Below are 27,825 nucleotides of genomic sequence, written 5' to 3'. Positions count from 1 at the left end.
CTTATTGTTTCGTTCATTGTCTTGTTGCTTCACCCATGTTAAAACATGTAATCCAACTGATTGGTCATTGTTTATCTTCTTTAGGAATGGTTTTGGGATATTTTTGTCTTTTTACCATAGGCCTTTTCCCTAAGCTCCTTAAGGGCAAACTTGGAACCATTACGAAGCCATATGGTTGATATCCCTACATTTTTTTATAGTATTGGATCCCAATTTGCATATTATCTCCCACATAATACTTCATCTCTCACCCACGTCCTGTTTTTGGCAAAGTCAAACCTCTCATACTCTTTTGTGCATTGATCATCTCCAACAAATTCAATCGTGAGAGTTGTTTTGATAATCTGGAATATATAGTCATCATAGAGGATAACGTGGGCTCAAAAGTTCCCTCCATAATTTTTGTTTCATTGTATTTCAATAGCTACACTTTCTTACAACCGCATGTAGAGCATCCTCCCAATCACCTTGTCATTTTCAATCTCAAATCATTAGAGGTCTTCCACCATCATCTATAGAATTCGAAAGGTTTTAAAATCATAGCCATAGTCCTTTCTGGGATAGCCACGCGCACGCGCACCATAGAGGTTAGTGATGATGTTGGAAGCATCGACATCTGTCCTCATTCATAGTTAGGGTTCTCTCCAGGCTCATCCCCATTCTCTAACTTCATTAACACTTCTCTCTCTCTCTTGCAAGATAGCTGTGGATTCCACTTGTGTAGGAAGTTTTGCAAAAAAAGAAAAAAACCCTCATGTGGTAAAGGGGGGCTCCTAGCAGCAATGAACTAAAATTACTTAATAATGGAGTAATTTTTTCCAGCCCCTATTATATGATGGATGGGTATGATCATTGTAAAAGTGTAAGAAAGATCTTAGAAATTAACTATCTGAGGAAACTTATATCCATTACTGACTTTTTTGCCAATAACTTCACATGTGAGTCCTATTGCATGTTGAAAATCCTAATAGTTAACACACAATGTATTTCACAATCTTATGGAGATATAAAGTCGACTATCTAACTTCTCAAGCTGACAAAATTTTCAAATCTACAACGAAAACATCTGGTTTTATGAAATTCTTAGGGAATATTTTTTCATATACCCTTAAATGGAGTTTTATGACCTCCAAAACATCAATTATGGCGTATTTGGCTCTGGCTGATAAGTTGGAAATTATTGCATAAAAACAAAGAATTGGAAAAATTTTCGATCCACTTTTCTCTTTTCTTCTCCATCCTCTTTTTCTTTTGGCTGCTTGGAGAGAGAAGGCGATGATCACTTTGTCCACCTGCCATTGTACCAGCAGAATCTCTGTTCTTACTTGTTCCCACACCCAATGTGGGATAGATCCACAAGTGAAAGGCTTCCCCACAAGGACCGCCATTCTTTTGACCACCCAGTTGTTCCTTTCTTCCGGCGAAATGCACCGGACGGACTTGTTTATTAGTAAGCGACAGCAACGCAGTGGGACGGAGAGAGAATAAAATCCGGCGAGGCAAGGACGGACCAGGAAGAGTCGATCGATCTGATGGAGGAAGACAAGCAGTGGGTGCTGGAGATGACGGCGAAGCTGCACAGCTACGACCCCGTCCAAGAGCCCATGGCTTGGAAGAATCGGTCGATCTACATGGTGCCCTCCAACCTGATCGAACCCTCCAAGCGGCACGCTTACTCCCCGCAGATGGTTTCCTTCGGCCCTTACCACCATGGCCGGCCGCACCTGATCCCCATGGAGGATCACAAGCAGCGGACCCTCCTCCACGTCCTCCACCGCACATCCATCCCCTTACAGGCCATCATCGACTCCGTGAAGCAGGTGGAGCCGCAGCTCAGGAACCAGTACGACGACCAGGCGTCGCTGCCGGACTCGGCCGGCGCGTTCCTCAAGATGATGGTGGTCGATGGGTTTTTCATGCTGGAGATCCTGCGAACGGCGGAGAAGGTGCCGAGCGACTACACGGCCAACGACCCCATCTTCAGCTGGCACGGCATGCTCTACGTGCTGCCTTACGTCAAGCGGGACATGCTCATGCTGGAGAACCAGATACCGCTGCTGGTGCTCGACAGGTTGGTGGCGGCGGAGACGAGGAAGCCCAAGTCGGAGGACGGGTACGTGCACAAACTGGTGGCCGATTTCTTCTCCTTGAATATTGAGGCAACCAAGGCCCCCGGCAGTGGTCTGGGGCTGCACGTACTGGACGTGTACAGGAAGGGTCGGATCGAGGGGCCGGTCCGGCTCCATCGGTCGGTCGACGGGAAGAAGCAGAGCGTGGTGGTGAGGAGCGTGACGGAGCTGTACGAGGCGGGAGTCCGGTTCACGAAGAGCAAGACGAACAGCCTCAAGGACATCGAGTTCAGGCACGGCGTGCTGAGCCTGCCGTGGATCATGCTGGACGACACGAGCGAGTCGTCACTGCTGAACCTGCTGGCCTTCGAGCGGCTGCACGTCGGCGCCGGCATCGAGGTCAGCGCCTACGTCTCCTTCATGGACGAAATCATCGACACCGATAAGGACGTCGCCCTGCTGCAGAAGAAGGGAATCATTCTGAACGCGCTCGGCAGCGACAAGGCCGTGGCCAAGCTGTTCAACGAGCTGAGCAGGGACGTCACCATCGACCCCAACTCCAAGCTCGGCGAGGTCTACAGGGCGCTCGGCGCCTACTCCCTGCAGAAGACCAACGTCTGGAGGGCCAACCTCATCCACACCTACTTCAGAAGCCCTTGGGCTTTCCTCTCCCTCCTTGCTGCCATCGTCCTCCTCGGCCTCACCATCGCCCAAACCGTCTACTCTGCGCTCAGCTACTACGTTTCCTTGAACCAGAACAATTCTTCTCCTCCGCCGCCGTCACTTTCTGCACCTCCACCGTCCCGTTTTTAGTTGGTCGTGGCGTTATTCTTCTTTCACTTGGCTTCTTCCCATCTTTTGCTTTTCTTTTCTTTTTGCTTTGCTTTTTTCTTTTTTCTTTTTCCTTTTCTTGTTCTTCCTCTTTTGAGATTGCTTCCTGGATGCCGTGAATGGCTTTGTTCTCTGTTTACAGCTACGAAATGGATTTTCTTCCGCTACAGTTCTCATGAAGTTGATTTAGAACTGTTTTTTATTCTCTCAGATTATCTACGACATACACTGAATTCAGGAACTCAAAATTAAAGAACGTACTCGACATCCAATGCAGAAACTAACTTCATTTTTATCACAATGCAGAATTATTAGTTTCAAAGTTATCTTGAATTTATCAAAGTAATGAGGTTAAGGATTTAATTCGTGCATGGGATTCGACATTTTTTTTTTCCAGAGTCTATAAATTTAGAACTTTTAAGCTGATTGGTGGAATCAAATTTCAAAAACTAACTACAATTTGGTTAGATGATCTTAAATGGAAGGAAAAGAGTATGGCACCGTTCTATAATGGCCTCATTAAAGAGAGACGGACGGGCAAATAGTAGAGAATGATTGATTGATCTATCAAGTTTCAATACAATATTCACCAAACTAGATGGTTTTCTGTTGTTTTATCACGGAGCCCAACAATAGTAAATTTTTACAAATAAATAGTTGCCTGATCAAATAAACTCGTAACCTTTTTAGTTAAATATGAAATTTTTTTAATATTGTCTATTATTCAAAAGTAAACATGCATTTTTAATTATTGCCTATTATTTAAAGGTGCTCTCTATTTTAACATATACAAAAAAAAAGAGACATGTAATTTTGAAAGAATTTAACATATATAAAAATTTTTAAAAATTATATTTCAGCCTTCTATTAAAATTTTGAAACTATATTTTGATTACCTCCGCTCCTAATCCTAACTAAGAGATGAGGAACATGTGGGCTTGGCATGGACCATGAAAGTTTTACGTGTTAAAATTTTCAGAAGTTTAGTTTATGCCCTCATAAAGATTTGCATTATAAAATCTTCAGATGTAGTAGAATCACTTGGGCACTAGTAAGGAAAAGATAAGGCATGATGATTCAACACATTGTAAGCATATGATGGAGTAGGGATATCAGTGCCCATACGTATCTATACTTTAGAGTTAGAAGAAAGTCGTAGGAAGAAATGTGCAACCATCATCTGCTCTTGATAAGTCATTGAGTCTCTCATACGCTAATCTCACGCACTAAGCCAAATTCTATTAAATGGCATCAATGTTTTCTTAATGGCTTTTATATGAATCTGGATCTGCATCTATCTGCTTCTGGCTCTGCATCAAACTCCCCAGGTTGGATCCTCGACGGATTTTAAATTCATCATATTACCAAAATGATACTCCTCCTTAGAACATTTGGCATCGGTTTTTTATCTCCTCCAATCTGCCTACAACGCCTGAACCCAGCCGATCGTGGGTGGATGAAGAAACTGGTTCGTCGGTGGAAGAAATTGCCTGTCCAAAACTCTGTCTGAGCGACGCCACCATTAATGGGTTTCCGGCGTGGGCCCTTGCCGATGCGATGGGTTCGTGAGACTGAAGTGAGGTTCCGGCGGGAACCCCTTCCGACGACGATCCTCCCATGGCCGAGCGGGTGTTTACCACAGCAAGTCTCTGAAGATTTTGTGCATACTGCAGAACCAAGCAGAACATCCCATTGAATTCCTCCATTTACCTTGCCATGGCAGCAAATCTTTGCTTGGTATAAGCTAAATCACATTGAGATTCATATCTGCTGCACCTATTCTTCCATTAATGGTGGAACTTTACTGCCTCTCCAACTCCAAGGCCTCGCTCTGATAAGACGGATTAAGATAAACGAATCCTAATCTGTCAGGTTTAAAAACTAAGGCAGGATGATACTAAAGCTAACTAAAAACCAAACGAACTGATTGAAACTTAAAGAAAGAAGAGAAAAGCAACAAGAACTTGCATTTTCATTCCTTTCATTTCTTCTACCAACTGTACAAAATGAAACATACACTCTTTTCTACAAAGGAATGAATGGATTTCGGTTCTCAATCTATTTACATGTATTCACAGTTATCTATATCCACTTACAAAATTTGGATTTGGATCTATCTGTTTCTGCCCAAAATGCGATGCACGTCGAAGTCTTTTCGGTCGCATGAATTTACAACACAATTTTTTTTTTTAATCCAAAAGAACGTATTCGATACGTTTTAGATCAACCAAGTTGCAATTGTTAATAATTGTACTTGATTTGGTGGGTCTGCTTAATTATTTCCAACCTTGCATGGGAATTCATTTAATATCTCACTGGTTACATCTTTTATGAGCTTATGTAGCCAAGTCTCCAAAAGAATTGAAATCAACCGCCAACTTCCATCAGATCTACTATTATTTGATGTTGATTTTTATACTTTGTAATGTTCAAAAACTGTTGCAAATGATATATTCCGCACAAAAATTTGATTGACCACAGTTTCAAATCAAGAAGTGCATGATTTGCAATTGTTTTTTTTTTTTTTTTTTTAATGTATATGAATCTAAGGTTAGGCTATTTATATGAATCATTTAAAAAATTAATTGAAAACTAAAAATTCTTAAAAAGGGTTGGCACTGATCTGATTGTTCATCGGATTGGGTGTGGCTAAGCACATCTTTTTTTTTTTTAAATCGTCAACGAGAAAACAAGAACTCCAAGAAGCCGAAGGATATACATCGCGGCGGCGTGATAGGACAGGTTGATGACGTAGGCGATGATTTAAGTAGCCACTGCCATGCCTGCTGCCAAGTTGGATAGCCGGTGGAATGAACAAATTGGCCTTAATTGATGCTAGTCAACACGCTTTGCAATAAACAAATAAATGTATGCCTACTAAAAAAACAGTATGAACTAAAATATCTTATTACCTTTTTTCGTTATTTTTTTTTAACAATTGACCTGAAAAAATTAAATGTTGAGGTTGTTCTTTGTACCTTCAACATCTAAATATGCACGAGCTAGTAATTTTTTGTAGGAGCTGAACTATAGTTTTAAAATTTTAACCTAGGTTCAAATATAATTTTTTAAATTTTTTATATATACCAAAATAAAATTTTTGAAATTTATATTATATTTTTTATTTTTTAAACATTTGAGAGGGTGTTATGACCCCTACTAGCTCCTCCTCTCTCTCTCTTTCTCATTATATATATATATATATATATATATATATATATATATATAGTGTGTGTGTGTGTTATGAATGTTCTCAGATATCTAAATAAATAAACACACATCACTAAAAGCACCATTAATCACTATTAAAACCATAAATTGTCAATACACTAGAAACCGTTGATAATTTTACTGTAGCATGGTGATTTTAATGACAATTTGTGATTGTTTAATCATTTGGCAGTTGATATATATATATATATATATATATATATATATATATATATTTACTTGGCTTTTTAGAGTCATTCAGCTATCTAACATGAACCGTCCGTCGGTTCTAGCATAATGGCTGGTTAAGAGAAAAATAAGAAGAAAAATGTCATGAGTATTTTTGTCATATATATTAGTTTTTACTTTTTTCTTTCAACCATCTATTTGCATCAGATGGATGACTTTCGTTAGATGGTTTGGTAACTTTAGATAACCAGAGTCACCATTCACTTACTCATATATATATATATATATATTTCCTACATACACATGATAGGTTGTAACTTTTTAAAAAGATGCCTGCATTTCTTCTCAACAGGTAGTTCATATTTGTTTCTAGGGCAAGATTACCTAAGAGGTGCATATAACCTTTCTCTCTTATTGCCTTTACTATTTCTTTGAACCAACGTTTGTATTTTCAGTAAAGTTTTGCAAACTTGCCCGTCGATATGGTAATATATAGGTTCCCAAACAGCCGGCAGGTGGACATCCACCTTGATTTTATTTGGTAAGATATAGGTTTATTGAAAGATCGAGTGCATCAACTGTCTTTCATCTGAGTTTTCATCAAAACAAATTACAAGTTCATACTACTGTAGTTTTAACCGATCGCGAGCTAAACATATTAGTAGAAATGCTGGAAAAAAAATTCAAGTCAAGCCCATGGCCAGTGGTAGAGCCACATATAGGCAGAGCTGCCCACACAGCCCTGAAAAAGCCCTTAAGTTTCATATTGTTGCTTTAAATGGTCTACTCATTTATATCGCAGTCGTGCCCTAAAACTGTGAGAGCTTCTTAATTAGTTTCCCTCGACCAATAATATATGGCCACATCCAGGGGCAGAACCAAAAATTTTGATTTTCTAAATTTTGATATGGGCAAAAATATCATTTTTCAAAAATTTTATATTTCTAAAATTTACATATAAATTAAAAAAAAAAAATTGAGAGGCCCTTGGCTCCGCCCCGTCAAAGTTTCACTATCAATATGTGATTGTGACTCCAAATACCAATTGGTATTAGAATTTTGAACTTAATTTAGCCCTACTCTCATCACCAAGTGCGATCTTTTAGAAAAGATTCAGGACAAACACCAACATGATGTCTGGACTCTGTCATGTTCAGATGGCATTACAGAAGTCACGAGTGTATGTGCCACATTCAGCCGAAAGGTTAAATACTCAAGTGACATGAAATGGAATATTGCAGATGAAAGTATCCTAATGACTACATTTTCTAATACCACTTTGAAGAACAAATTGGAACAACGCCTTGCTAATTTTGATGCGCTGCAGAACAAGACTAATAAACAACATTCAGTTTCATATATTAATAAGTAGAGGATCAACAACTTGAGCAGAGCAATGTCCAAAATGTGGAATATTACTTATTGTTGGTAACAAAATGGATCTTCCTTCACGTAACATTAACATATAGATCGATAGTCTTATGTAGAAGAAAACAGTATAGCTTCATTAGTTATTATTGGCAATAGAATGGATTTTCAATTGATAAAATATAGATAGATAAATAGTCTTATTTGGCACAATCGCGGCAGAGTCAGAAATTTTTCTTTACAGGGGATAAACCGTACTTTCAAAATTTTTACAGGGGCTAAACAATAATTTTTCAAAATTTTTACAGGGGCCAATTATTGATTTTTTTTTTTTTTTTTTTAAAGATATTTTTAATCATGGGGGTGGGCCATGGCCCCTACTGCCCCCTGACTGGACTCCTCTAATGGAAAATAGTCGAGGATCATTCCCAAACTCAGCTTTATCTGATATCCATAATTAAGAACCTAGCTAGGAATCAAAGAATTTTTTTTTTTTTTTCTAGACACCTATATTTAACAAGGAGTTGAAAATCCACAGTTGAGAAATTTCTTGATTAGTGAAATCATACCCATCTGCTCAAAAAACATGATTTTTTTTATTCTACATTTCTAAGCATTGGAGTCATACCTATGTGGGAGTTTTACAAATAATGTATTTATATAGCTGAAGAAGAGAAGAACTTCAAAGAAAAAGTTAGCTCCTACACATAATATCTCTCTCTCTCTCTCTACTACGGTGATGATACACACTTAATTGTTTATTTGTTACAATAGATTTTGAGAGAGCTTGCAGATCACTTTGAACTATTTATTTTTTATTTCTTACTAGTAATGGTTTACACACTTCAACAAACAGATTTAGGTCAGAGGTGGTTTTAGCTAAAATAGAATGTCTAGTTATGTGGAAAAATCAATAAATTCATTATAAAATTAAGTCGTCATTATCTTTCACAATAATTATTGAGATTTTTTGCCATGTAACTAAACATAAAGGCGGCTATAAAATTCAAAAACAAATGCATAAACGACATTCAAAATTTACATATAATAGACATACCATTTCAAAATAGATAATACTTAGGCGCCATTCCGTAATAATAACAAGTTTGTTACTGCACATCTGGCCTAAAATTGCGGCATATCTATGATACATATTTTACATGTTGTAATTTTGAAAACAGACGAATGAAACAGTAACATCCTATACTAATTCACACAATTATAACAATGAAATATTAAATAATTTTTATATTTTATTAATTAGTTATTTTTAAAAATTTTGTTGTTCCAATGAAATTTGATTAAGCCTGGGTATTAGGCTGATTCAGCTGGATAAGGAGTTTGATTCGGCTGGATAAAGAGTCGAGCTGCCCAACACTCGAAACCTAGTCTTAGGCTTGGTTAAGTTAAAATTAAAATATATATATATATATATATATATTACAAAACAAATATATAAATATAATTAATTAAATATTAAAATAATAAAATAATATAAAAAAAAATTAATCGAACCAAATCCAACTTAGCTAGTTGTTAGCGAAGCGATTCGAGTCGAAACTCGAGCTCGGATCGGCAGGCATCTTTATAACTTCCCTAGAGTGGTTTCTTTCTCCCAACTTATATTTTTATTTTTGTAGGAAAAAAAAAAAAAGTTGTCGGCGTTTAAGCCTTATCCATATCGCAGTTGGATAAAGTCACGTCGCCTCTGATGTGGATGGGGGTCCACTTTCTCCCCAACTCGCCTGCGCCTTCCCCGAAAATATCTCTTTCCGGAGCCAAGGGGGTCCCATTCATGCCAAGATCTTAGGGACTTTTCTGCTATATAAAAAATATTCTTACTTACAGAGTTTACAGAGTTTGAAGGAGGAGGAAACCATGGGTGCACAGCTCCTGGTTTATAATGGCGGGGTTGACTGCGTTAGCCCACAGGAATTTGAAGTCTCCCTATGGAGAGAAGCCAAGATAAATACCCATGCGCTGCACACGCTCTTCATGTCTTACAGCTGAAATCGATACAGCTTCAGATTTTGCAGGAAGGAAACCAATCAATCGCCATGCGTTGGCTCAAACCGGAGGTCTCTTTCTCTCTCTCAATCCCTCTTTCTGTGCTGTGCTATGGTGCCGCCATGGGAGGAAAAAACCGGCGGTGGTGGTGAGAGAGACGCTTGGCATAAGGTGGTGGCATGGTGCAGTCAATCATCCCGCCCTTCGCCATGCTCTCTCTCTAGATCTCTATGCTCTCTTTCTCTTTTTTATGCGATTCTGATCACATTTGGTGCTGTCCATTTTTCTTATCTGGGGTTGGGAACAGGTGTACCCGCTGCTGGCTGCCATGGGTTTCGTAAGCAGCATCTGCGTCTTCTCCCTCACCCGCAATCTCTTCATGAACCCCGACGTCAGGTTCGTATATATAGTGCGTGTATATAGCAGGATCTTAGCATTCTGTTTTACTAAGATGGTGGTAACGATATAGGGGAATTGAACAGTAAATAGCACCATTATATGTTGTTCTTTTGCAGAATCAACAAGGAACACCGGGCGACTGCTGTTCTTGAGAACTATGAAGAAGGAGAGAGGTACGCAGATCATGCCTTCCGCAGATTTCTCCAAACACGTCCGCCCGAGGTCATGCCTGCCATTAACAGCTTTTTCTCCACCGATTCCAACAAATAGAGTAATTGACTATGTAATAGCACACGTACGTGCTTGTGTGTGCGCGTTATGATTTGATTTCAGTGGATTTGATGCCCATATTATGTAGTACAGTGCTACCAAAATTTTCGAGTTCTGTTTCAATCTCAAAGAAGTTATGGATGTTTCGGCCAAACCAAAAATTTGAACTCCCAACAGATGGGTAATGATCAAACTTTACTGGATTCTATTTCTTCTTCAAGTACACCCAGCTCACAAACACAGCAACGCCAGCAATGGCTACCGGACGAACCCAGTAAAGCGATTGCTCCTCGAGTTTCTGTGGCGTTCTGTCCCTCAGAAACTGAAGCAGATGGGCCCAGATCTCCTATTCAGTACTCTTCCATGATTTCTCTCGCCTCGGCACTGTATCTTGCATCTTCAAACCTCTTCCCTTGTCCATCTACCAATCTATCATGGGCAGAAGGGAAATCAGGTGAAGAAGCTCTTGGAATCTCCACAAAAAACGACGAAATGCTCTTGAATCCATTATCCATAACTTATCTTGATTTTGATTTTGTTTCTTAGTCCCTACAAAGAATGTTCTATCCATCACAAACTGTGGAACTGGAGAGTGTAGTAGATCGACGTGATAACATCTGGTCATACTTAGCACGGAATAGATTAAGGGTGAATGGCTCAGCCAACGATGTTAGGATTTAGGCGTCTGATCAAAAGTAGGAAATGCAGCCTGAGTTGTTATCTTAGTAGAGGCTGACGATACGGCAAAAGGTTGATAAGGTTTATTCCAACATCATTTACCACAATACAGAGGCGCGTAGATAGGAGGGAACACCGTGGGACGTATGCCTTACAAAGCCCATTCCCTGAAAGTTTAAATTAAACTTGAGTGAATCTGAGTTTGCTCTTATAGGACAGCTCGATGAGACCTGAGTTACTGCTTCATGGTTAATTGAAAACTTTTTAGCTATGCTTGGTGTCACATGAAAAAACTTTTATAGCTAGGAGAAGCCAAGTCAACTGTAAGCTCTACCACCACAGTCAATACCTGATTCATGACCACAAGAAGATTCGACCTAAAATAAGCATTTGCTAGAATGGGGATATCATTGTATGTAAACATATGTACTTTGGCTATAGAGTAATTTGATGAAAGTCTCATGAATTTGTCCCCAAAAAAGCAACCATCATCTGCTCTTCATAAGACTTGTGTTCATCGCAAACAAGGGAGTAAGGCATGTAGTCTTTCTTAGGCTGATCTCACCAAGGCATAATACGAAGCCAAATTCTATAAAAATGGCATCTATATATATTTTTAGTATTTCTCTTATATGATTGATTGTGGTAAGTTTACCATATTGTCTATGGTCTCATATTATTGTGGATGAAAGGGCGCTGATCTAGTAATGTAATATATAATGACCAAATTCACTTGAAAATGCTTTTTTGGGGGGAACAAATTGGTGTAAAGAATGGCTTGCAGAGGCTGTACAACCTTCCCGACATTCATATGAAGCTATAATCTTTCTACAAACTTTTACCGGAACAGCTTTCTGTAGAGGCTCTTCTTCATGAGGGTTGAGATTCAAGATTTTGCTTTGTTCTTTAGAATGTTTTGATAGCATTGCAGAAGTGACAAGTTTGGTAGAAAACTATATAGGATCATTAGTTGTTGCTGTTAATATAATGTATTTTTCAAATATAGATAGATAAATAGTTTTATATGGCAGAACATGGGTGGAGTCAAAAACAATTCCATGGAGGGGCCAAACAGGATTTTCCACATTTTTATGGGGCCGAACAATATTTAAAAAAAAATAAAGGTAAATTTTGATTTTTTTTTTTTTTTCAAATTCAAGGAGAGTCATGCAGTAGCGAGCTATTGTGTGACTGGTGTAGGTCACTGCCCACTCCAGTCCTTGAAATCGCTATTGTGTGACTGGTGTAGGCCACTGCCCACTCCAGCCCTTGAAATCGCTATTGTGTGACTGGTGTAGGCCACTGCCCACTCCAGCCCTTGAAATCATGTATTTGGACTAAGTTAGACCTATGTTCAGTTAAGTCCATCCAGATATGGTGCTCACATGAGGCTTAAGTCAGTGTCTTGCAAGCAATCATCCTCTTAAACGAGAGATTAGCTAGTGCCCCTCAACGAAAATTTTATGGCTCCGCCACTAGGGGCCCCTACTGCCCCCTAGCTTCACTCCTGTATCATAAAAATAATCTAGGATCATTAGTTACATGTTGGTTTTTTTGAGAGGTTTTAGCAACAAAAAAACAACATTTGTGCTTTGATAGTAAGCTTATTTGTCCAATTAACTGATAAGATCAAGTCAAGGGGGTCAGTAGCAATCATATTTATGTGGTAGTTTTACACAAAATGTATTTATATAACTGAAAAAAAAAAGAACTTCAAGGAAAAAATCAGCTCCTACATAGAGTCTCTCTCTCTACCTTTGTGTGTATGTCATATAATATCTCTAGAGTACATGTCGATGATATCTTTGTTATGCTTTATATCTACCTTTTTTACAATAAGAAGAAGTTGGCATCCCTAAGAGTCGAAACAAAAATTAACCATCTTGCCCATCCATTGATCTCATAACTCTCCTAAGCATACTTTGATCCTAATGAAAATTTGGAAAACTATAAAAAACCGTTATGAAAAGTTTTCTTGGCCCCCAAAAAAGAATCATGTCTCCACTGCTTTCGAAGGTCTTATCGTTATCCCTGGAAAACAGAGTTCCACCGTCGCTGTCCGTGATATCACTTTCGTCCTTTTTCAAAGCTCATCCCGATTAATAGAAAGCGGGCCCATGGATGACCTGCCCGATTTAAACGGTCAAGTCAAAAATATGAATAAATTCATTTTTTTAACTAAATGAAAAATAATTACAAGTAAATAAGTTCTTAAAAATAACATTTTTTTTGAAAAAAAATGTAAAAAAAAAATCGTTTTTAACGTGTTTTTAACGTGTTTTTTCGTTTTTTTTTACTTTTTTTCATTTTTTTTAGTTTTTTAATGCCAAGAGTTTTTTTTTCATTTTTCATTTGTTGTGAATCTACTTATCTTTTAATGTGTTATTAGTTTTCACTTATTTTATTTTTTCTTTATTTTTAGTTTTTAATATTTTTAAAAATTTATTGTATTTTTTTTAAGCTCACCATATTACACTTGAGAAAAACGTCACCATTTAAAACTTTGACTCGATTCCGTTAACAACATTGTTTATAACGAAAAGCTTATTGTTTCTTTGTTCTTGTATTCAAGAGTCGAAGCAGATTTCCAGCACACCACGTGACAAGCTCTGACACAAGTGAAATTTTGTAAATATTCAATTTCTTAAATTAATGAATTTATAATGTAATTGTTATGATTTAAAAAGTGCTAAACCAATTGAACTTTATAGTTTTACCTCAGATTTTCAATTATTTTAGCTAAAAAAAATCGATTATTCATGATAAACATTGTCAAGGGTTAGTTATTGCTTATTAGTTAATTTGGATCTCTCATGTCTCATCGTGAACACATGGTAGTTATCGACACCCATTGATTTTTTTCACAAGAATGACTTGCAAGTTTGCCCCGTGCAATTATAGAATGTTACTACTTACTAATGTAGGGAAATGAAATTAATTATATAGTAGACATGTTATGTAACAAATTGTTAATATAAAAAACCGATTTTATTTAAGATAGAACAGTGATTTTCCCTCAAGATATTAAATGATTTGAGTTGTGCAACATAACTATATATAGAGGGAGATAAAGAGCTTTTCTTGAACTATTTGTAAGTGTTTACACAATTAAACAAACAGATTTAGTTCAGATTTTGAAGATGGCTTTAGCTAAAATAAAATGTCTATTTATGTTGAAAAATCACTAAATTCATTATGACATTAATTTGACATTTGAAGATACTGCAGCCATCGAAATTTAGGCGTTATTATCTTTCACAATGATTATTGAGAGTTTTTGCCATGTAAGTAAAACATAAAGGCGGCTAAAAGGGCCGCTTGTGAAGCCTTATCTCAACTTGGCTTTACCGGCACCTTCGTGCCAAGATCTTAGGGACTTTCTTTTATATAAAAAAATATTTATACAGAAAGATAGAAAGATCGACAGAGTTTGAATAACGAAGAAACCATGGGTGCATAGCTCCTGGTTTATGATGGCGGGGTTGACTGAGTGAGCCCACAGGAATTTCAGATCGACCCGTTTACGGGGCAACATTCTCCCTATGGAGAGAAGCCATATAAATATCCACGCAGAGGACACCCTTTTCATATCAAATCGATACAGCTTTGAGATTTTGCAGGAAGGCAACCAATCACCATGCGTTGGCTCAAACCGGAGGTCTCTCTCTCTCTCTGTCTCTCTAATCTTTTTCTGTGTTATGGTGCCCCCATGGAAGGAAGAAACCGGCTGTGGTGGTGAGAGAGACGCTTGGCATAAGGTGGTGGCATGGTGCAGTCAATCATCCCTCCTTTCGCCATGCTCTCTCTCTCTTTGTTTGTAGATCTCTATGCTCTCTTTCTCTTTTTTATATGATTCTGATCACATTTGGTGATGTCCATTTTTCTTATCTGGGGTTGGGAACAGGTGTACCCGCTACTGGCTGCCATGGGTTTCGTAAGCAGCATCTGCGTCTTCTCCCTCACCCGCAATCTCTTCATGAACCCCGACGTCAGGTTCGTCAACTCTCTCAATCTCTCTCTCTCTCTCTCTCTCTATATATATATATATATATATATATATATATATATATACATTAGCAGAATCTTATCATTATATTTTACAGTAAATAACACCATTATATGTTCTTTCGCAGAGTCAATAAGGAACACCGCGCGACTGCTGTTCTTGAGAACTATGAAGAAGGAGAGAGGTACGCGGATCATGGCTTCCGCAGATTTCTCCGAACACGTCCGCCGGAGGTCATGCCTGCCATTAACAGCTTCTTCTCCTCCGATTCCAACAAATAGAGTAATTAACATGTAAAACACACGTACGTGCTTGTGTGTGCGCGTTATGATTTGATTCAATGGATTTGATGCCCATATTATGTAGTACAGTGCTACCAAAATTTTCAAAGAAGTTATGAATGTTGTGGCCAAAAATTTGAACTCCCAACAGATGGATAATTATCAAAATTTCCTGGATTCTATTTCTTCTTCAAGTACACCCAGCTCACAAACACAGCAACGCCAGCAATGGCTACCGGAAGAACCCAGTAAAGCGATTGCTTGTAATTGTTTATGAAGCCCAGAGTTCCCGCCAGAGATCGAGTTTCTGTGGCGTTCTGTCCCTCAGAAACAGAAGCAGATGGGTCCAGCTCTCCTATGCAGTACTCTTTCATGATTTCTCTTGCCTCAGCACTGTGTCCTGCATCTTCAAACTCTTCGGTTGCATCTTTACCTATAATATACAACAAGTCTCGCATTAAAACTTCCCCGTCGTACCAGGATGGTTCATTAAGATATGTCCAATCGACAGCAAATTCTAACTCAAGACTTAATTAAATGCTGGCAATTTAACAGAAACAACAGACACCCATGGCTGGCGGACGAGTTCTTTGGGTATCGTAACAGCCATCCTGCCAAGATCAGGGTTGCTGAACTACACTCGTTGCAGATGTTTAACATGCCTTAATGTTAATCAGAACCCATTTTCCGTTAAATACAGTTCTTCATAAACTGATCCCAGCATGCTCGGCCTGATGTAGCTAACTTGAAAAAGAAAGAGAAGGAAGAAATACCAGTTGCTAAGAGCAACACTTCATCTCCACCAGGATGGTCATCTAAGTAACTGGTCACATCATAGACCTGGCATTGAGACAAGGTCAAATGTATATAAGTCACCAGCTGGGAAACAAATGCAAGCCACTTAAGAATGTGTTTATATTTATTTGTTGATAATTTATGCTCGGAAACTGTGAATATATTTGTTCATATTACAGCAAATATTAAAGAACAGAAAGCAAGAAAGATCACAAAAAAAAGGAGGGGGGGGGGGGGGGAGAAGACAGCCAATACAGCAATCGGAAAGCATCATCAGCAAAGATAAGACAGAAACTTTTAGAAAAGGAACGAAGCATCTCCAAAGAATAAGATATAACCAATAAGACAAGTAAAGAACCAGAAAAAGGAAAAGTTCAAGTACGTAATGATGAATCAACATAACTCTACAAACTTGTACTACATGCATTGTGGGCGCACCAAAACTTCAGTGCAGTATGAAAATTGATTAAAGAAAATGATTCCTCATTATCGCTCCCAGCAATAAGTTCCACAAGGATCAGATACTACTTGGCCCCATGCGGCGTATGTAATGCATAAAATTTACCCCATTTTGAAAATGGTCATAAATGTCCCTGCCATGTGACTGGCTGCTAATACGTCCTTCCAGGGAAGTAATTATGGCGCCAGGCAAGAGATATTGCCAGCTGAAACCACCAAAATTCGATCAATTTTCTGGATGAAAATTCAAAGTGCACAATTTTTTTTCCTCAAAATACCATTAAACCACCTATTTTGACTGTGGCAACAGGTTCAACTCCTAATGAAATTTCCCGGCACTAACTATTTTTCAGATGATCAATTCTTCTGGGGGACTGGTGTGGATTGATTGAGAGAGAGGAAAGTTCCTGAAGGCATCTTCTCTTAGCTAAGATGCATAAATTAGTATGGTCACTAGTTTCACGAAAATGCACACTTCTAATATCAATTGCAGAGGAAATGATATCTAATTCCTTTCAAAATCATTGTTGAAAACCTTTGAATAGAGAAGCAATATTAATCCTTATCAGAGCATCAACTTAATTCTTGGTTATAAGTAGGTTAAACTTCAGTATTACCAAATTTTGAACAGTTTCCTTATGAATCCTATATACAATCTAGGTGGCCTCTTCAAAATAGTGATCTTACATGTTTTAGAGAGAGAAAGAGAGCCCTGTTCAGCTTATTTTTACTAAAGCCCTCAAATTGCTCGGTAATACAAGAAAAATGAGTGAAAGCAGCAGCAAAGCAGCAGAATGCATGTTGCTTTAATTTTGCTAAGTAAATATGGTTATAAAGTAAACAACATCATCAACCTCCTGACGTGAGAAAGCTAGCTACGTTTCTCATTCACTTCCACAAAAAATGGGTCACCAAGGGAACCACCTAAATCACACATAGTCGTTGGAATGAACATCACAAAAGGACTCAACTGGTGAAATACAATGACTAGATACTTTTCTTGGGAAGCCCGGGGCACCAAAGAAAATGTAAGCATTTCATGCTTCGGTCACTGCCCTACTGTACAAGTTTATTCTATGTTTATATTTATGAGAAGTTAGTTATCTGAATCTGTCACTTCTGCCAGGAGAACACAATAAAAGCCTGGATGCGTTCACAACAAAGGTTTATATAAATGCATACCTTAAGAAATTGCACAAAATAATGTAGAACGCATTCTAACAAGGTAGAAAATAAGCAAATAAAAAGTTCATGCTTTTTCATTATAACTTCAAGTTTATTAGGCAGAGAAGAGTTTCTACTTTACCAATTATCAATATTGCCAGTTTTCCTTTATTTTCAGATCAGATGCTTAACCTTTTAATGCTTTTAAAATTTAATTTTTTATCTAATTTTAGTTGCCCTATCTTGAGAAATTTTAGTATCAACATCTTAGGCAAAAGAATAATCTACAAAGAGGAATAAGTGTTATTCCACATCTTGATGCCTGGAAGAAATGGCCGTGAAGTCCAAATTATGTCGCAGATGGCTGGTGGCGTAACATACTTAGAAGATGGCACAATGGAGGACAGAGAAAATGATCCTACTCATACACATTATGGTGAAGGATATGATCATTCTCCAATGCTGAATGTCAAATCCAAGCTTTTCCTGGTGTCTATGGCAAAAGTTTATTACCTTACACGCACCAACACACACATATATACATAGAAAAAAAGAGGGTCACAGAAACAAGTATGGACATAAAACTTTTTATTCTTTCTAGGATTATGCAGTGACCTCCAGTTTAAGAAAAGAGAAATAAGTCCACAAACAATACATCCCAGAATTATCCGGAGTCCACAAAACAACCCATCCCAAAATTATCCTGAGCATTGTATCCAACATAAAGCCTGCCTTGTAGGGTATATGATTAGAAATGGATAAGAAAAGTAGAAAACTAGGGTATGACAGATACTGCCATACAGACAGAGGAAGGTACAGCTCAGTGTGCGTCTGTATACAAGAAATGAGTTTAACCAGTCTGATTTTGGGACTCGTTTTTCCAACCCCTCCTATCTCTTTCCCTCTCTCACCTACTTTTTCTCTCTCCCCCTCCATTTTTGCCCTTTTTCCTTTCCACCACCATCTGCCCACCCTAGAATTGGTGAATCTGAGAGAGGAGAGGAGACCTACAGAACAATTGCAGAATTGAGTAGCCTGGTTTTTGCCCGACTCTTTAATAAAATGGCACATCCCTATCATAATTTCACCCTAATCAGCCATGAAAAGTGCAAACAACTATGTACATGCACAATTGCACATTTAAGTTGACCTAGAGTTGAAAAATCAGAGACAAGTTCATACATTTGGTATTTCGGTCTGATAACCAATTTATTTTCTTGCTTTGGCATGTAAAATTTCTCAATTTTTATTGTTCAATTAACTAAAGTAAGGAAGGGCTTTTACTTAAGAAAACTTTTTAAGTACCTTGTTTTTCTTTTTATCTAAATTCTTCTGTGTGCAATTTTCTCTAATAGTTAGTACTTCATAATCAATTTATTTTTATGTTTCCTTTTCACTTTGGTATACAAACTAACCCTTTTAAGTTCTGATCCTATGTTGACAGGAAACATGTTTTGTTTTGTACAAGGACCATCACTGTAACATTTTAGTCCTGTATTGATGGGAGAGAAGAAAAAGGTGCTACTTTTTCTCTATAAAAAAGGACCCTTCAAAGTCTGTAGGTTATAATTTGTTAAGGGTTGTATGGTGCTTCCTTGACAAAACAGACATTGCCATTTGTCATGAGTCTAACCATTTCAAAAGTTATCTAAAAGCCCTCAAGTTTAGTTCCCTTCAGTTTGTACTTTAGATTTGTTTTTGGTGGGAGCGCAAGAGCAAATTTTTTCATGTGTGAGTAAGCTGAGAACATCAAAGCAGCAACTAATATGGTAAAGTTGTACACCATGTCTGATACAGGTCCAACCATATACTACCAAATCAGACATGTATTCAGACCTGAATTTGGACCAGACCAACGAATAAGAGTCTGGTCTTCGAAATATTGAATCCGTGTTACATAGGCTGTGGGCTATTTTGTTCAACGCCTAAATAAGATTATGAACCAAAGCACAAGGCAATAATTAGGCCAAAGAATACATGAGACCATGTTTTGTTCTGGCTGATACCAGACTACTGCCAAGTTATTCACATATATAAGGTGTTGCAGACAGGTCCCAACTATTAAACAGCTTGGCCTATTTCCATTCAAATGTCCTAAGCAACATTCTAACCAAGTGGGTGGAGCCTTTATTGGCATAAAGATTCCTATATGATTCTGTAGAAATATTAGCACGGTAAAATAAAATCTAAAAACTACTTAAAAGAGCTCTGCAAAAGATGGAGAAATAAGGAGAGAGGTGAATGACTATCTACATTTGCAAATGGAAGCTAGTATACTATACTGATATATGTGCTTCACATAGATTAAGTAAGTTTGTAAATGAAATTTCTCTTGTAGCTTCTACGTAGCAACAGGTATTGTGTTTTTTTTAAAAGCTCGCTATTAACATTGAGAAAAATAAAAGTGAAAAGAACATGAAAGGGCACTTTTTTTTTTGAAAAATGAAAATAAAGTGTTCTTACTTCTTATCATGCGTTTTTCATGTCTTAGTTCTAGCTGTGTTTAAATCCGAAACATAAATTAAATTATTTATCATTGTTTCTATCATCACTCATCATTTTTATTATTTTAGCTAGTTAAATTTCATGCTATCTTGTTAATTTTTCTCATTTATTTTATTTTTAGCTGTTTTTAGGGTCTTCTCATTTTTAAAAAAAATTAGCGAGATTTTCTCAAGAAAAACAACTTTGCTGATACTAACAGAGAAAAGCCTTGTTGTTAGAATCCAGAGAATGATATTTGTGGCTATGCTTCTACGATAGAAAGGAGCTCCTTTAAATAGCAACAACAATTGCTGCAATGATTTTTGGATTGCTTTCAACTTTTTTAAATATGAACAAGTACTTTTGATATAGAAAAACTAGCAATACAAGGAATTGATATTTTAAATGCCATAATGTAAAATTATAATGCTTTTGCAACAAAGAGCAGTATTTATCACTAACTCATTGATAAACTTCCTATTCATCACAGCCATTGAACGTAGAGCACATTTTATCACAAATGCAAACAGCTTTTGACCCTTTCTCAACCAATCACATCTTACCAGTGCATCAGGTGAACCTACCACCTTTTAATCAAAATGTTCATGCCCCAACTATATTTATAACTTTACCTACATATGATCATTTACATGTTTCACTTTTCGTGTTGTTTTGTTTCTGCTCTATGAAACCACCAAGGTGAGACATCAGACATTTACGGATCTCTGCAGTGGCTACTTTCACTCGTCCAAAGTGCTCTTAGAGGCCTAAGCATGTTAGCAAATGCATTCTTTAGCTCTTAACAACCATTAGCTTAGTAATTTCTTTCTTTTCATTTTCTACTATATTGATTTTACAGGCAAACTATGAGATAGTACTCACTGCATTTTAGCTGTAGAATGTTGGAAAGACTGATAAATTTGGAATTACTTGATCACATTTTTCTGTTCTACATATAATCTTAATTCTTTTGTTCTTCCAGGTTATACTATTCTTGGCTGATTCAAGGGTACCTGATTTCTTTTCTTCATTTTTCTTGTCCTTTCACATTTCTGAATATTTAATCAGTTAGCCATCTTTATTTATTTTTCATTCAGGTTTTCTTCTGGTTTTACCTTGAACAGTCTAAATCCATTTATTTTCAGTAATACTTTAATTCTAGAAAGTTAATAACTTAATATATTTTTTTTCAAAGGATAGTTTCACATACAATGAAAGTACAATGACTTCTCTAAAATTTACAATGTTCTTCCCAAAGCTTAGACATCAATTTTCTCCTGGGCTCTCAAAGTCAGAATCCTCAAAAAAATGAAGGATGAAGCAGAAACATTTAAATCTGTGAACTTGGAGGTAACTCACTTATAGCACAATCATCATGAGTATGAATTACATATCGTAAATGCAACAGGTAAGCTCAATTAGTCTTCACTAATAACAAAATGATGCTGTATGTTGTGTCACTTGCTACATTTTATCAAACATGATCCAGCGAGCATAAAATGGAAAGCGAAAAGTTATTAAGGAAAAAAAAAGGTACAGCTTCAAAAGGTTCAGAAGAAAATGTACATTTAAAGAAACAAAAAGGCCATAAATGGTGTTTAAATGACTTAACTAATCAACCTTTCCACCCAAGAAGTAATCTAACAACAAGATTTCCAATCATCAAAAGGAAGGAAAAGAGCATTGGCCCAAAAGTTGAAGAGATCAGTTGACTAAAGTGACACCTACTAGCTATGTAAGTGGCTTAGTTTAGGATGGTTTAAAACTTTAAACACATTGAACTCGGATAACAGAATTTGGTAGAGACAAAGATACCAATCCTACAAATATATACTAACCGTTTATGTACCTATGATTGAGCAGTGACAGAGGACGTATTCCCATCTTACAAATAAAACGGTAGCTCTATTCTCGTTTCAGAAGATATACATATTTGCTTTTCACACAAATGAAACCTCACCAAAGATACTAGGACAAAGAAGTTGTACAGCATCTGAAGGTAAGAAACCATGTCACCTTGACCACTTCCATTGTTGAAAGTTGAAACAGTCCACAAGAAATTCCATAAATGCAACAATTCATCTCCCATTCATCAACAATTCATAACCATCAACAAAAGCCAAAAACGAAGAGAAAAAAACCGATTCCCAGCAATCAACCAACCAGGAACCTGCCCATCTTCTATGACTAGCCAGGAGGGGACACGCATAACATCAATAGATCCACTTCACTACTGATCACAAGCTGGTAAAGATCCCATAACAATCCCACCCTACACCAGACTAGGTCCTCCCATCTGAAAGATGAGGAACCCATTTCTTGAATCTAAATAAACAAAAATCAGCACAGGACCTTACATTTCAATATAATCGAAAAAAAACAATAAACCAACCCACAATCCAACAAAAGGAAAATGAACCAATCAGATCGAGACACCAAAAACCCATCTTCCATAATCCATTCTAAACCCCACAATCACGCACGGAAACGGACACCCACAACCCAGTAAGTCATAGCAAAAATGGATTCAACAACAAGAAACCAGGAGAGAGCCACAAATCAAGAGACAGAAGAAGCAAGCAAATGGGCAGTCCACGAGGGAGGAGTTCAGCAGCATCAATCACGCACCTTGTTATCGATGAGGACCCAACAGTCATTCTGGCTGTTATGTTTGGAAATTTCCTGCATGGAGAAGAGCTTGGTAATGGTTGGCATGGCTGCGTTTTTGCTGTGCCGTTGGGGCGGCAGTTTGCGCCTCCTCCTCCCCCCGGAACCGCAGGAGGATCTGTGTTGACGGACACCTGGCCTCCCAACAGTTTAGGGCTTTCCTCTTCCGGCAAACACCCGATTCGCATTTTTCTTTGGCTTAACGAAAATCAGATGTCGGGCCGGACCAGACCGATCCGGACCGAATAAGTAGGATCGGTCTTTTATTGGTTTACCGACCGATACGACATCAGTGGCTTGTATTGACTTTTTTTCAAAATTGTAAAATATTTAAAAAGTAATGTACAATAATTGAAAAATAAATTATTTTTTCTCTAAATTGTTTGAACGGTGCAGTTGGTAGGATGCGTATCGGTCGGACATTGAAAAAGGTGGTTGGTGGTGGTTTTGAGTTTAGGCTCATTTAGAGCTTAGTTTAGTGGTCATTGTTTTGCTCTAATTAGCACTAGGATGAAATATAACTTATTTTAGGAAAAAATAAGTTGAGATTGCCACCTTGAAGGGATTTTATACACCTTCAAAGCAATTTATTTAGGTGAATAATCTGAGGTCATAATACATACCACCATTTGTGGTTCATATAAACAGTGTTAGTGTTCGCAATTGGGTTTCTATCAATCCACCAGCCCGATCAGCTATGCTATGTTCCTTAAAACTTAAAAATGCAAATGGCAAACAAATCATTAATACAAAACAACTTATCCATGATGCCTACTATGTTTTTCGGTTAGCTCAAAATTTACTTGGGTAGCATCTAAATGATGCATTGAAAAGATTATTTTTTCAAAAAACTTGGTTTCATAAAATGATGTTTTAATAAATTTTGGAAAACATTATTTTTTTGTTTGAGTGGGCGGGCAAATAAATAACTTGAGAGGAGGGGGTAGTTTTTTAGCTCTCTTATAAGAACAGTTTTTCAATCGACTCAAACAAACCAAATATGGAGTATTTTTTTTTAGGCAAAAACCACAACTCATTTTTGGGCGTGCATCCAAACACGTCCTTATTGTGCGCAATTGGCTAGTGCAAATTGCAAAAAAATAGTTAACATCAAAACAAAAACATACATATAATAACTTATCCATGATGTGTGTTATGTTCTTAGATTAGCTGAAAATTTTAGTGTGAGACAATTGATTAAAAAAGGTCATACCTTTTTATTGGAAAATGATGCTTGTAAAATAAAAAATAAAAGTGGTGCAGTTCTTGCAAAACTTAACATGATTCAAAATAATCAAGATAGATGATTGTGCTTGCATGAAAATGATTGATGACATTTTAAGCTATGACATATGTGGTACGGACACCTTCACTCAGCTCAAACTTTTACATCAAAAAAACATGCTGCTTGGTTTGTCATTCATTGATTGCAAAAATGATGTTTGAAAGGTATATTTATAACAAGTAACATATATCTTCATTTTCAATTGAAAAAACATGAAAAGCTAAAATGCTGCTTCAATTGGTTCATGTAGATACCTATGGCCGCCTGAATAAGTTCATGCATATACCTATGGCCCCATGAATTGGTTCGCACAGATACCTATGGCCCATGAAACCTCTTTCATTAATTGACAACGAATATGTTTTTCCTTTTATGATGATTTCATTATAATGAGTTGAGTGATTTTTTCTTTAGTTATAGATGTCATGCAATTGATAAATTTAAGGATTCCAAAGTCTTTGCAAAAAAGAAAAATTTCAAATCTACAAAAATTTTGTATATAAATAGAGTGGGAGAATTCTTATTTGATGAATTTAGTTTATTTTGTAAAGAACATGGCATCCACAAGCAATTTACAAGAAGAAAAACCTCATAACAAAATGGAGTTCTTACAAAGAAAAATTGCATAATGGTGGAAATGACATGTAGCTTGTCAAATAGAAAACAATTGTCGAATGAATTTTGAGCAGAAGTTATTCACACAACGACATATATTCTCAATGAAGATTGGTGGAATTAGAAGCCAAATATAAGTGCGTTGAAAGTTTTTGGTTGTATAAAATATGTCTTAATTTATTCTAATGATAGAACCAAGGCAGACAAGGAAAGTGAAAAGTACATCTTTACTGACTGTAATAGTGAGGCTAAAAGTTATTGTTTTTATAATGCTGCTACTAAAAAATTGTTTATAAGGAAATATGACATTTTTTATGAAAAAACATGTTAAAAATGGGCTAAGGATGGATCTATGAAGCTGCACTTAGATGAAGTTTGAACACAATCAAACCATCTTGATGAAGTATTATCAAAAATATCAAATCGGAAAGATGATTTTTCAAATGCTCCTACCATTGAAGGTATATAGTGCACAATTGATAACAACATTCCCCAAAAAAAGTACATTCCTTATTAACAGGAACGACACACTGGAGCTTTCTAATTTGCCACAAGGAAATGAACTAATTAGAGTAAAATGGGACTATATGATTAAACATGATATTAAAGGAAATGTAAAAAAATGTAAAGCAAGAATAGTTGTTAGAGGTTTTATACAAAAGTATGGAATTAGTTTCACTGAAATTTTTTCATCTAAATTCGAAACAGTTATGATATCTTTTTCAATTATAGCCTGATATAAATGAAATGCTTTTCAGTTTGATGTTAAGTCTGCATTTTTAAGTGGTTATTTGATTATACTGACCAACACTTTCATCTATTGCAAGACTCAAGACAATTAAGATAGCTCTTTGAATTGCAACCAAACACGAATGAAATGTTTTTCAGCTTGGCGTTAAGTCTGCATTTTTAAGTGGTCATTTGAATAACAAGGTATATGCTGATCAATGAATGGGTTTATGAGAATGTAAAAAAGTGTTTATAAATTAGAAAGGCCCTATACGGACTCAAACAAGCCACTCGTGCATGGTATAGTTGTCTTGATAAAATTTTTCATTAAAATGGTTTTTAAAGAGTGATAGTGAACCAATCTTATGTCAAGGTGACCAAAAAATATTTACTTATAAATACTGTTTATGTGGATGACATTATTTACATTGGTTGTTCCTCTAAGCTTGTTGCAGAATTTCGAAAATATATGATAAATGAATTTGAAATAACTGATTTGGGATTGCCACATTATTTTATTGGTCTTCAAGTAATACAAAGTGATTAAGAAATTCTCATGTTTCAAAAAAAGTATGCGTTATACCTTTTGAAAAGAAAAAATTAAAATGATGATTTGCAAAGGTTGTAGAACTCTCATGAACACCAATGAAAATTTGAGTGTGGATCTTGATAAATACTCGCCAGTTATTGTGTTCTCTGAAAGTTTGATCTCAAGATTTAGGTAGAATTCATTGGCGCAATAACTTGGTGTAGCAAAAATGGTTATTTGTTGTATTCGATCAACAATCATTTTCAGGAACAAAATATACTGCTACTACTATTGTTACATGAGAAGCAATTTGGACGAGACATACTTTAAAATATTTACATATAAAACAAGGAAGTCTAACCCAACTTTATGGTGACAACAAGTCTATTATTTCTATAGCAAAAAATCATACTTTTTTATGGAAGGATTAAACATATAGAGTTAACATAAGCAACTACAGTACAAAAATTTTACGTAACATGGACCTGCTAACTTTTTAAATGAGCCGATAACGATAAGTTGTCAAATTATGGATTGAGAATGGTGAAACAAGCAGCATGAATTCTTCATCTATAATTTTTGTAGCTGAAGTCTCTTCTTCATATACTCATAATTGTAGGATTTCTGCATTTTGAGTGACTGTCTTGTGCTATAAATAGAAATGGATGTATTCCTTGTTTTCATTTTTAAGAGATTTATGAGAATTTACAAAAAATCACGAGCTTCTAATCGACAATAACTATATCTTCTATCACAGGTTTTGACACATTGTTTAGTTAAAAGAAAATTCTGGTTCGCTTGATTGTGACCTTCCTCTCGTATGTGGTGCTGCAGAGAAAATGACTAATAAGGATATGGTGCTCACCTGCTTTTTTACATGGGCAACACTTACTAATTGCTTAGGAAGCACTAGGAATATTGATACAAGAAGCATAAACATATATAAGTAATTATTTGCTGCATTTGACATTTGCACTATTAAACTATTTCTTCTACAGGTCTATATATCTTATCAGTCCCAACTTTTGAGCTATATAATGAGGGACTTCAATAACCTGCAGAATGATGAAACAAAAAGGCCACCATTTTCTAGATTAAAATTGGAATCAAATGTGTAACACTATTTAGGCATTTCAAGAACAGAAGAACTAAGGGGTATTTGTTAACTTTGGATTTGTGGAGACATCCAAAGTTTTACTAAACAATAGATTTGAGATCTGTGGGTTTATAATCCCCGTGAAAGCCAAGGGTGAAGGCCGGTGTGCGCATTGTGTGGGCAGTTGCCCACATAGACTTAACAAAAAAAAAAAAAAAACTTATTTTCATATTGCTACTTTAGAATAATTTTTCTCATTTACATATTGATACCTTTTAAAATTGAAGCCCCTTAGCCAGAATTTTCTAACTCAACAGTGGAAGCCAAAATCCAAAGATCTCAAATATGACAAGGGTGGGTGGGGGTGGAAAGTCCTCACCAGAATAACAACAACATACTACGACCAGTTGCTGTCAAGCTCTGAATAGCAATGGTGATGGCAGGGCGGCGAGAGAGAGGAGATGGGGGGAAGAAGGAAGGACAATAGTCCGTCCACTTAGCTTTTATAATGACACTTTTAATCCCAAGCTCAACATTCTTCAATACCTTCAAGATAGCACCCTCTAAGAGAGGAACTAAGAACCTGACTATAACAGGCCATTCAACCCAACCAGTTGTGCTACCAATCACTAAGAGAGAGAGAAAGAAAGAGCTGGACACCAAAAGGCATGAAACAATCCCAAGATCTTAAAAT

At 36.7% G+C, this 27,825-nt stretch overlaps 3 protein-coding genes across 6 annotated transcripts; 2 read left to right on the top strand and 1 right to left on the bottom strand.

The window, feature by feature from the left end:
* Nucleotides 1-1,158: 1,158 nt before the first annotated feature.
* Nucleotides 1,159-3,080, top strand: LOC116259092 (UPF0481 protein At3g47200-like). Its single transcript, XM_031636721.2, has one exon. It carries the CDS (start codon nt 1,533-1,535, stop codon nt 2,880-2,882), a length of 1,350 nt encoding a protein of 449 aa, XP_031492581.1. The 5' UTR covers nt 1,159-1,532; the 3' UTR covers nt 2,883-3,080.
* Nucleotides 3,081-9,528: 6,448 nt separating this feature from the next.
* LOC116259701 (uncharacterized) lies at nt 9,529-15,385 on the top strand. Of its 4 annotated transcripts, XM_050079306.1 has the most exons (4): nt 9,529-9,745; nt 9,982-10,070; nt 10,190-10,246; nt 15,212-15,385. In XM_050079306.1, exons 1-4 carry the CDS (start codon nt 9,617-9,619, stop codon nt 15,306-15,308), a joined length of 372 nt encoding a protein of 123 aa, XP_049935263.1. In that variant the 5' UTR covers nt 9,529-9,616; the 3' UTR covers nt 15,309-15,385. The 4 variants fall into 4 exon arrangements, with proteins under 4 accessions (XP_049935263.1, XP_049935264.1, XP_031493465.1 ...); XM_050079307.1 differs by lacking the exons at nt 9,529-9,745; nt 9,982-10,070; nt 10,190-10,246 and adding exons at nt 9,788-9,856; nt 14,926-15,014 and having other exon boundaries at nt 15,155-15,385; XM_031637605.2 differs by lacking the exons at nt 9,529-9,745; nt 9,982-10,070; nt 10,190-10,246 and adding exons at nt 14,506-14,679; nt 14,926-15,014 and having other exon boundaries at nt 15,155-15,385.
* On the bottom strand, nt 15,386-23,042 carry LOC116259699 (cytochrome b5). Its single transcript, XM_031637603.2, has 3 exons — nt 22,839-23,042; nt 16,082-16,148; nt 15,386-15,741 (listed from the first exon to the last, which is right to left on the bottom strand). Exons 1-3 carry the CDS (start codon nt 22,923-22,925, stop codon nt 15,488-15,490), a joined length of 408 nt encoding a protein of 135 aa, XP_031493463.1. The 5' UTR covers nt 22,926-23,042; the 3' UTR covers nt 15,386-15,487.
* Nucleotides 23,043-27,825: the final 4,783 nt, after the last annotated feature.

Source organism: Nymphaea colorata, chromosome 8, assembly GCF_008831285.2.
Source record: "Nymphaea colorata isolate Beijing-Zhang1983 chromosome 8, ASM883128v2, whole genome shotgun sequence".
In the NCBI taxonomy this organism is placed as follows: domain Eukaryota; kingdom Viridiplantae; phylum Streptophyta; class Magnoliopsida; order Nymphaeales; family Nymphaeaceae; genus Nymphaea; species Nymphaea colorata.
This window is presented reverse-complemented; position numbering and strand designations above follow the sequence as displayed.